Source organism: Charadrius vociferus, unplaced genomic scaffold, assembly GCF_000708025.1.
Source record: "Charadrius vociferus isolate BGI_N301 unplaced genomic scaffold, ASM70802v2 scaffold365, whole genome shotgun sequence".
Lineage (NCBI taxonomy): Eukaryota > Metazoa > Chordata > Aves > Charadriiformes > Charadriidae > Charadrius > Charadrius vociferus.
The window spans coordinates 1,712,435-1,722,807 of record NW_009648559.1 but is presented as its reverse complement, the minus strand read 5'-3'; the positions used below and the strand labels follow the sequence as shown (position 1 = coordinate 1,722,807).

Below are 10,373 nucleotides of genomic sequence, written 5' to 3'. Positions count from 1 at the left end.
AGAAAATACACTTTTGTTGCAGTTTTTTTTTTTTTTAATTATTATTATTTTATTATATTTGGGTTTTGCTTTATTTTGTGCATATGCGTTGCCGCATCTCATCAGTCCATTGGTGCTGCCCGGAGAGAGCGGAGAAGGAGCTGTCAGGAAAAGCCGACAGCAGCTCGGCCTTTCCACAAACCGGTGCAAGGGGTCGGGGTGAAAAAAATAATAATCCCAGATTTAGGAAGATGCATGACAGCTGCAGTGACGCTCACACTCCAACATGCTGCCGTGTCAGTGCTCTGCCTGTTCCGCCTGTTGGGTTTTTTGCAATTTGTTCAGCTGATGAAGATAAGCTAGCCCCTGCTCTTTGTTTTGTTGTTTGTGGGGGTTTTTAGCTTTCAGGTTAGGCCGTGGCAGCTGTCAGCCATCCCAGTGCTACAGTGTTTCGGTTGAAAGCTGATATTGCGTGAGCAGAAGGGAGAAAGGAGGGGGAAAGGGAACCTGCATCAAGACAAATGTGTGAAAGAGCCTGCAGTGCCTAACACTAATCACATTTTATAAAAATCATCGTTCAATAAGCAAGTTGCTTCAGCACTTCTTTAGTAGTGACGTGTACTGTGATAGTCGTCAGTTTCCTCCGGTAGCTAATTAATTTGTTTTTCACTTATATTTTGGAGAGCACATGCTGTACAGATCACATTCAGTATAAGCATAAAAATCTCTGAATGTTATTATAACTGTTAATTACGGCGTTTGTTGCAGCAGTTACAAGAAACTTTACTTAAAAGCTTAGCTTAGGTCAATGTTATTTCCTAACAGAGGAATAGCCTTGACATCCTCTTAGAGTTTTTTAAATGTAAAGAGAGATTTTATGAAGATTGTAGGCGTAAATTCAAGCTTGTCCATATAGGGCGGCAGGCACATAACTTAGGAGGACAACATAGTTGGCCTCAAGATTGTAAAGGGGCATTTCAGAATTGGGTTATGTGAAAGCTGGTATATGTGAAAGTTACAAAGTAGATGAGGACACAGAAGGAGTTATGGATGCTCGTCAAGGTTTTTTCTGAACTTCTTTACAAATTTGCATAAAAACCAAAATACAATTTCAAAACTCTAAAATTACATGTAGCACAGTAATGACACATGGCCAGACTGAGCTCCTTTGGTTCTAGTCCTAGTAATAGCACCAGGAAATTCTTTTCTGCAGAGCAGTTCCAGTTTTTTATTTTGATATAATGAGTACTTGTTTGTTCTTCATTGCCAATAGAAAGCTCAATTCAAGAAAAATAAGAAGTATGATTTAAATCTGAATATGTACCTCTAAGACCCAGATGTGTAAATCTGAGGGTTTAATTCAGCTTTGAAACCTCAGTCCTCTACAAAGAACACTGTGATCATATGTCATTGTCATGTTTGATAGTTGCATTTTACTGGCCAGCTGTTCAAATACAATTGTATGGTTTTGGAACAGATGTAGAACAAAGCAAGAAATCTGCTATTCTGAGAATATTTTCCTTGCCTGCCAAGGCTTTGTAACAGTGCAAACAAAAACAGCTGAAAGAAATAGTTCAAAAATAGTCTGAGCTAGTTTTATCTTTTTTGTTCTTCACCTACTCGCCCTATGTGAGAACAGAAGGTGGCAACTTAGGAAGAGTGTAGTGGAAACCTGTTACTGATTTTTTTCCTTTCTGACTTTTTTTTTTTTTTATTAAGACTGTAGTCTGTACTGCTTAGACCATGAGTGTAGCCGAGGAATTCATGCAGAGATAAGCCTGTACCATCTTTTCCTACTGTTTCAAGTATGAAGATATCAGGAATGTTTCAGGATTAAGAGATACAGAGAGCATCAGGAAAAATTGTGGGGAAAGGTATATATCCCATACTAAAGCACAGTAAAAGCTTTTCTACAAATAGTCCTTTTGTAGGAAAATGTAAATATGGGAGATTTAGACAGTATTAAGCAGATTCCACAAAGTTGGAGTAAAAAAAAAAAAAAACAAAAAAACAAAACAAAACCACAAAACTTTAAAAATATTTGTGGATTTTTTTCAAGTATCATAATCAGGCCTTGAACTTGAGGTGGTGAAATTAAGTGAAAAAAAATACAGCAATACAGTGGTACGATAAAAACCAGGAAAATGTCAGCTGAACTTTTTGCTGTCCTCTACCTTTGCTATCTGCAAACTGATTCTAGCCATGTGTGAGCAATCTGTTAGTATAGGTTCCAAAATGTTGTCAGGGCTCTGAGTACACTAATATGCCTTAAGGACCTTGACCAACCTCACCTGCGGCTTCTCCCACACCTCTGCCCATGGGTGCAGGAACTCCATTTGTGCTCTAGCCTGGCCTTCAGTCACTCTTTAAGCTCTGTTGTGATTGTGCCTAGCAATAAGCTAGGCCCACAGACCGATTTGCTGGCTGGAATTTGTACTAGCCTAGTTACTGCAAATTTGTTTGGGCTCTCTGAGTACCTTGGCTGTTACCTCTAACTCTTCTGCATGCCTTGTCTAGGAGCAGTAGGACAGGGCTGTGGCTGATGTGGCTCCTGTCCTGCCAGCCTGGCTACCAGACTTGGCCGTCTCTCCATAGCAGTAGCTGGACCTTGCCACTCATTAGATAGCAGATTGTTAGAGCAATGACTGCTAAATACATAGGTAAGGCCAAGTTTGTTGATAGAAGTATCTCTTCTTAGACCTTTTTTTGTGACCTAATACAAAATGTTTGAATTCATATTTACTTTTCAAGTGTTAAATTCATTTGAAACTATGTGTAGTAAGTGGACAGGCTTGACTAGTGTGAAAATGCTGTGCTGGAAATGTAGGCATAGATGTAGAGTCAACACGGACAGCAGAAACTTTTGTAGTGTTTATAGTGTTTTTCTTTTTCTCAGATAGTCATTCTGCTCTCTAATTCATGAGGAACTCTTCCTAACCAGCCATTGGAAAAGAAACAAGGTATCACTGGACAGCCTTTGTAACAGTTTAAGACATCTGTACATGTAATAGTAATGTTGGTTCCAATGTTATTACTCTGGTGTATTAGAATATAGCAGTACATATTTTGCTAAGTCTATTTACTGACAGGTGTTAGTGACTTACACATGTCCAGAGCTAATGAAGACAGATTGAGTTCTACTAGCCTGATAATGGTTGCTATGCTACTAGCGTAGGTATGGAGGTTCCATGAGAACATTAGAGATTACCCACCGGAAAGATTAAAGGGCAATTTTTGTTTCTGTGGCCTTGGTGGTAGCATACATAGGTAGAGAAGACCTTTCCAGAACACGTAACTGCATAAGTGATCCTTCTGTGTAGTACTTCAGCATATGCTCCTACTTGCCTAGTTAAATTAAGGAGGACAGGTCAGTCAGCTTACAGTGCTGTTTGCCTGTGTTGGAACAACAGCTTTCTATAATTTGGTAATCACTAAAGAAATGAAATTATTTGTGGCATTACCAAATGCAAAATTAAACAATAGATTTTGGTTTTTAAAGCATGAAATATAGAAAATATACCTGATAGCAACATTTTGTAGGTGACACCTGATAAAATTCTGTCCTAGGCTGTCTGAGTTCTGGTTGCCTGTGACCAAGTTCTACTGTCTCATACAAATGCAGAGAAGCTGTTCCTATGTGCGGTTTGTATTGGTACTGCTCTGACCAGAATCTGGCTCACTGTCTGAAGATGTATGCTCTCTTCCAGTTTTATGTAGAATGCACCTTAGTTTCTGTAAGGAATGTCTATACAGAATGAGAAAGAAGTCTTAGGGTACTGCACAGGTCTGCAAAACTAGAATTTTGTTCTATAGACTTTACTAATACCAGTATCAAACATTGAAGAAAAGTCACAGATTATGCAGGGTTCTCATAGCATAAGGCAACAGAGCCAGCAAAGAAGAAAATAAGCTGGTTTTTTTCAGTGACTGTATAGCTCCAAACTGTGACTCTGGAGCTGTGTGTGCTTTCTTTCCCCCCATCCACCAAATCTTGCTAACCCTTCTTTATCTTCATTCATTGTCAAATAGATTGTATTCAATTATGTCATCACTGACTTAATAAGAATAATGTGTACATCTACTGGCTCCCACAGGAGCCAGGAGCGACCTCTGATCCACCAGAGCCAAGTCAATCCTGAGTCCCTTGTGAAAATGAAGTCACTTCCATCTCTTTTAGTAGAATATAATAACAAAAATGTCTTTATTTATATCCAGGCAACATTGCTGAGTTGAGATGAGTTGAGTCCATTTCATAGAGAGCAAATACTTTATCCCACTATTGTTGCACTTGACTCAATACCTTGCTCCATATGGAGCACCTGGGCTGCAGCCTGACTGTGGTGAGGAGAACGGGTACTTTTCCTTGGTAATGATTCACAAGATAGTCTCTTAATGAAGACTGGAAATGTACAAGAAACAAAGACCATTTGCCAACATAGCAAAAGAAGTTGGCAAATGGAAGAGAACAGAAGAATCATAAATGAATTTCAACCTTGCGTTCTGTCCTCACATTTACTTTCAGCTGTATAGACAGAGCTGGAGGTTCTATCCTCTGTTAGTACACTATTTCATTCTTGGGTTTGGGCTTTGCATTTTATATGCTGCTTTGTTCCCACCCACACAAGCTTACAGGAGTGTGCAACCATTTTATGTTATGGGTTTAGTTGTAGTTTTTTCTGTATTTGTATTGACACACAAACTATATATGAGAAAGTGGAAATTTTGTTCTTCTTACTGCCAAACACTTGATGCACAATGTCACTTTTCTGAAGATGTTTTCTGGTGACCTCACTTTTGTTTTGGGGAATTTAATTTTTTAATCTGTTTCAACTGTTACTCATGCTTATTCTTTCCTCTGGTTTTGCTGCATTTTCTTACATTAATCATTCATCTTCTGCTTTCATAACCATGTTGTCTTTGTCAGCAGTATTCCTCCCAATGATGCATCGTGTATTTCTTCCAACCTTGTCCTTTTTTTTCATTCCTTCTCACTGTTTGCTCCTTGCTTATGTTGTCATTGTCTTTTTCCATATTGTTGGGCATCTTTAGGGCACCTTCGTAGGGCAACGAAGATGGTGAGGGGTCTGGAGGACAAGTCTTATGAGGAACGACTGAGGGAACTGGGGTTCTTTAGCCTGGAAGAGGAAGCTGAGGGGAGACCTTATCACTTTTTACAACTACGTGAAAGGAGGTTGTAGAGAGGTGGGGGCTGACCTTTTCTCCCTAGTGACAAGTGATAGGATGAGAGGAAATGGGTTCAAGTTATGCCAGGTGAGGTTTAGATTGGATATTAAGAAAAAAATTTTCACTGAAAGGGTTATCAAACTTTGGAATAGGCTGCCCAGGGAGGGGGTGGATTTGCTATCCCTGGAGGTGTTTAAAAAAAGGGTAGATGTGGTACTTGGGGACATGGTTTAGAAGTGGTTTTGGCAGGTTAGGTTAATGGTTAGACTTGATGATCTTAAAGGTCCCTTCCAACCTCAACAATTCTACGATTCTATCTTTAGACACTCATGTAGTGACATGCACAAGTCATCTTGTGACATGTAGGTCACCTACTTTACTCTTGGTTTTCCTCAGTGAACCATTACAGTGAGGGCAGTAATTGTCCTGCCGAGCTTTGTTGCACATGAGTTGCAACATAACTGATTTCCTCAGAGCCCCTGTTTACTCACCAAATGTTGCCTCTTTCACATAGCACTCAATAACATTTTATTTTTAACAATCACAGAAGTAAAGGCAATCACTGAGGGAAACATATCATTGTCACTGTTGCGTGAGAAGAATATGGCAGACAAGTTCAGGAATTCCAATTTGGCATATCCACAGTCCTCAGGGGGGTTGCATTTTTGGTTTGTTTTTTGGGGTTTTTTTTTGCAATCTAGGAAAAAAGCTCTGTTAAAGAACACATAGCTATGTGTATATAAACTGAAGCTATTTTACTTCTGCAACTAATTTTTCATTTTGTCTTATCTGCATTCAATCTTCATCTATACAAGTTCATATTTTCTGATTATCCCCACAATAAGCACCTAAATCCTTTTGAAAAGATATGCTGCAAAACCACAAAATGATCATGTAAGCATATTATAAATTCATCTCAAAATGTCAGTTCTGATGTTTTAGTTAGGGCTGTGAAACTGAACTACAACAAAAAGTAAGTATGTGTCATCTGAATCAAGATGTGTTTGTTCTGGAGAGTCATGAAATTTAATACATCTGCTACTACTGTACAGGATCATAAATATGCAAGTGAGCCACAAGTTTTTGTGCTTGAGGATGAAAAGGAATCTGAGAGACAAGAAAGGACAAATATTTATTCAAATACTTGAAATAGTGACCATTTGTATATACTGTATTGGTTAATGCTAGATCCATTTAAACACAAACTGAGAGGAAGACGCTAGTTTTCTTCCATAGCGTTGAGGTTTATACATAAGTAGTTTTTCTTTCTTTAAGCCACAATATTTTTTTTCTACTTACTATATTGATGGAGCTGTTTCCAAAGCCCAGGGCAAGGATCAATGTGGAACGCAATGGGTTCCATAACACCAAGAAATCAAAGACACAGTGCTGTAGCTGAACTTTGTACCTTTATACTAATAGAGGCTTTGCTCTTTATAGGGTATAACATATTTGTGAAGTGTGACAGTGCATGATTGCTCTCTACCCCAGAGAGCTTGTTATTTCAGGGTAAACAAGCACCCTGTGCAAATACAATGCAGGGCCAAAGAACTGATTATACCGTGTCAGGGTTCTCATGACTCTAGTTACAGGAAATTTAACGTTTTCCTTTTATTAGTCAATCAGGTGCAGCTCTATTACTGATAACTTTGAGGTCTCAAACCAAAATTCCGTTTCTGCATGGGGCCTCGGCAGGATACTTCCAGTTTTGGTATTCATTAGACATAATCCTGATTTATGAGCCAAATGTTGTTCTGCACTGTTTCAGTGGATTTTAAATTTGTAGTTTAGCCAAATGTATTTTTTTTCCTGAGTAGTATAGACTTTTGTTATGATGAAAGAATGGCCTTCATGATCATCAGATTTGCTTAGATGAACTTGTTTTGAGAGAATATTTATATATAAGTGGAGTCTGCTGAAGAATTATGCATACCCGCGTTTCGGGACAAAAGTAAATCAAGAAATGTGGGTTTTCTCTTTTAGATGTGAAGATTTTCTATTAATGTTCACTGAGAGTGAAAGCTGGTGGTTATTATGAGATTGAACAGAGTTTTTTGTTTACCAGACCAGGGAGTTAAGTTTTTTCAATTTTGCCGTAAGCTGTATCTTGTGGAATCTTTTTTCTCTGCCTTTTCTGCCTGCACTGTTGAATGTAAGTTGAATTTTTCTGTTGTTACAATTGAATGTAAATCAACGAATGACAAAATATTTCACTATTGTGTTTGGTAGTGAAGACACATGGTCTTAAGTCAGTATAAAACAAAGGATAAGACCATCATATTTCCAACCAGCTTCCTCATGAGACACCATGCCAGCTGTACAGATGGACGAGATCATGATTATGTGTTCAATGAAATAGTAAGTGCAAATGTCCGTATTTCACAATTTTATGAACACTAAGGGCTTTACAGCTGTCATATTTAATGTCATTTAAATGATGCATATTTTAGAGAGCAGCAAAAGAAAAGCATACATGTAGTAAAAAAGCATTGCTAATAACAAGAAACAAATACAGGAATTTGGAGTGTTAAGAGCATCACTATTCTTTCCCATTCAAAATCTTATACCAACTCTGCCAAACTAATGTGGCGTGAGGAGGGGGAATTAGAAGACTGTGTGGTAAAAGTGCTAATAAGGTAATACCCAAAGGACTTGACATTGGACCAGGGATTGTGCAAACATAGTGTAATAGTCAAAAAATAATAGTTCCTGCCTTGAAGAGTTTATAATCCATGCAGACAAGAGAGAGTGAGCAGAAGGGAAGTAAAACATTTCCTTAGAAAATGGTGATTTCTTTCAAATTTGAGCAGTCAATTAGTTTTTGCAGAATTGCTGACAAACTTCTCCAGGGATGAAAATTAGGCTTCCAGGACCTCAAAGCTTGTGACCTTTAACTTTAAGGCGCATATTGAAGGAGTCTACCAGGGAGCTGCAGGTGCTGTGAATTTTGAAGTGATTGTTGTCAACAGATCTTGTCTGGACACCTGAGTTTCTTTCAGCTTTTGCTCAGCTCAGCAGAGGGGGTTATGGAGATCTCCAACAGAAGTGAAAATCCAAAAGCTTCCAGGTTCACTGGAAGTCTAGAGAGAAAGGGCTAAAGTGGCAGTGGTGTGGAGTGAGGCTGAGGTGAAGAAATTAAATGGGATAAATGAGGCAACAAATCAGTGCTCAATGGGATGAGCTCCACATAGGAAAATGCCCTGTTAAAAGCTGTCAAACCCCCTGTGTAGTTTGCAGCAGTAGGCCTCGGCTAGTCTTATGCTTCAAATACTGTTATTTCCTGGGTGCTCATCTTCTTCACAAAAAGGCTGATTTCAGTGTAATAAAAGCAAAGCAGACCATGGGTGGTGGGGGAGAATGGGATTAATGCAACTGTCATTTCCGTAGCTTGGGCAAGACATATTGCCAATCGCTGTTTTACTAGGTAGGGCCACAAGGTATTTGCATTATTTATTATAATGCTGGTTCTGAAATCTGCCTGGGGTGTAATGCTTGCAGGTGCTTACCTCTGTTTTCTTACATGCTGTATAAATGCAGACAAGGGGCCTTATACAATCTAAGATCCAGATACCACAAGGAATTAAGTGTGTGACACAGCAGCAGCCTCACTTAAGTCAGTGAATCTGATGTGAGGAGTCTAACCCAGGCTGCTGCTTATTATACCATTTATTTTCTACTCTCAAATTTATTGCAGGAGATAAGCAATTTTTTCTAAGACTCACATACATGATGTTTGATTATTCTTTATGGTTAGGGATGCACACAGCCAAGTGATCTGAAACAAATGATCAGATGCAGCATTGAAGGAAGGTATCAGAGTAAGCTGGGAGGAGAAAGTAAAGAACACAGACATGAGTAGCACTGAAAAATGGAAAACCAAAGCAGTGCCCACCAGCATTCACATTTGGCCCTGACATTCTAATAGCATTTTCCAAACTTTTCAATCTAATCTATGGCTACTACCAGTGCTAGGAACATAGCCAGAGCTATTTTGTCTAAATAAGCCCACCTGGCAAACAAATCAATCACCTATTCTGCAGCTTTTGCTTCAGGAACTCAGGGGACTGCTTCACTATTGAGTGGTAAATAATTTTAATAGAAGTGATATTCCAAATAGGGATGGTACAAACTGTAAATTCCTAACTAGATGGCAGATCTTGAGAGCCAGCTTCATCCTACAGTTGTGAACATCCTTTGGTTTTGTTCTTGTAGTACTACCAGCCATAATTTTGGGATGGGAAAATTGATTTTCTTCATCAGTTGATCTAATGGCTAAATTCTGGCTTTAAAACCATTTGTGATCGAGTCTGAAGTATATGCTGATTGCACCTGTCTATCTGTTGTAAAGATAACAAATTGCAGGGATGTAACCGAAGTCCTAGTTAGAGGACTATGTGGTTGTTTAAGCAACTGTAGCAACTGAAATGGACAGAAAGCAAAGCTTCCCAGAAAGTTTATATACTTTCAGCTGACCAGTACTAGAAATAGAAAGGATCAGGTCCTTAGCAGTACTCTTGCCTGTTGCTCATCTCGTTATCGTGATAATGTGCAGCCTGGAAAGAACAGCCTGCCGCAGCTGTCGTTTTTTTTTGCTGCTGCGGGAGGGCGGCGGCGCCCCGGCCCCCGCCGTGCCTTGGGCCTGTCTCCGCTGTCAGCCGAGTTTCAGCAGAGGGCAGTCTGTTCCTAACGATGGAGGAGGCGCTTTCCCGTGCTGGTGAGAAACCTAAACAGATTGGAAAAGTTTCCAGTGCAACATATTTGAACAAACTCTTCATCGGTTATGTTTAGTTCACTGGAGCGTATTTTTAACTTCAGTGGCAGGGATAATAGCCCTTTTCCTACGTGCTGCTCTTAGCGGACTCGCCGAAAGCTTGGGACATCAGTGGAAGCCGTAGCGCAAAGGGAGAGGATTTTAGTGTTCCCGTTCGCCAGCCCAAAGCTGAGGGACAACGAGAGCAAAGCTGTCGCATGAGACGTACTCGTCAGATTTACAGTAGGAAACCTAAAAATATCGTAGAGGGCAGCACGATTAAAGACCTCCTCGGTGTGTGAGCAGATTTGCAGCTGTACCGTGAGTGTTACTTGGAGATGAGACACAGGATGGTTGCGGTTTTGGAAGCTGCTTTGCATCAGATTTGGGGGCTGACTTCACGGTAGCTTTTGCCCCTCGGGGGAAGACGAACCGCTCGGTCCCGGGCTGCCGGGGTCTC

The 10,373-nt window shown here is 39.8% G+C and overlaps 1 protein-coding gene across 1 annotated transcript in view; it reads right to left on the bottom strand.

The window, feature by feature from the left end:
- The window catches only part of LOC104287449 (lamin-L(III)-like), a 20,904-nt gene extending 18,589 nt beyond the window's left edge, over nt 1-2,315 (bottom strand). The window contains exon 1 of the mRNA XM_009886159.1: nt 2,271-2,315. Coding sequence (XP_009884461.1) covers nt 2,271-2,315 — 45 coding nt within the window. The remainder of the gene's footprint in view (nt 1-2,270) is intronic.
- Between the last annotated feature and the right edge of the window lie 8,058 nt (nt 2,316-10,373).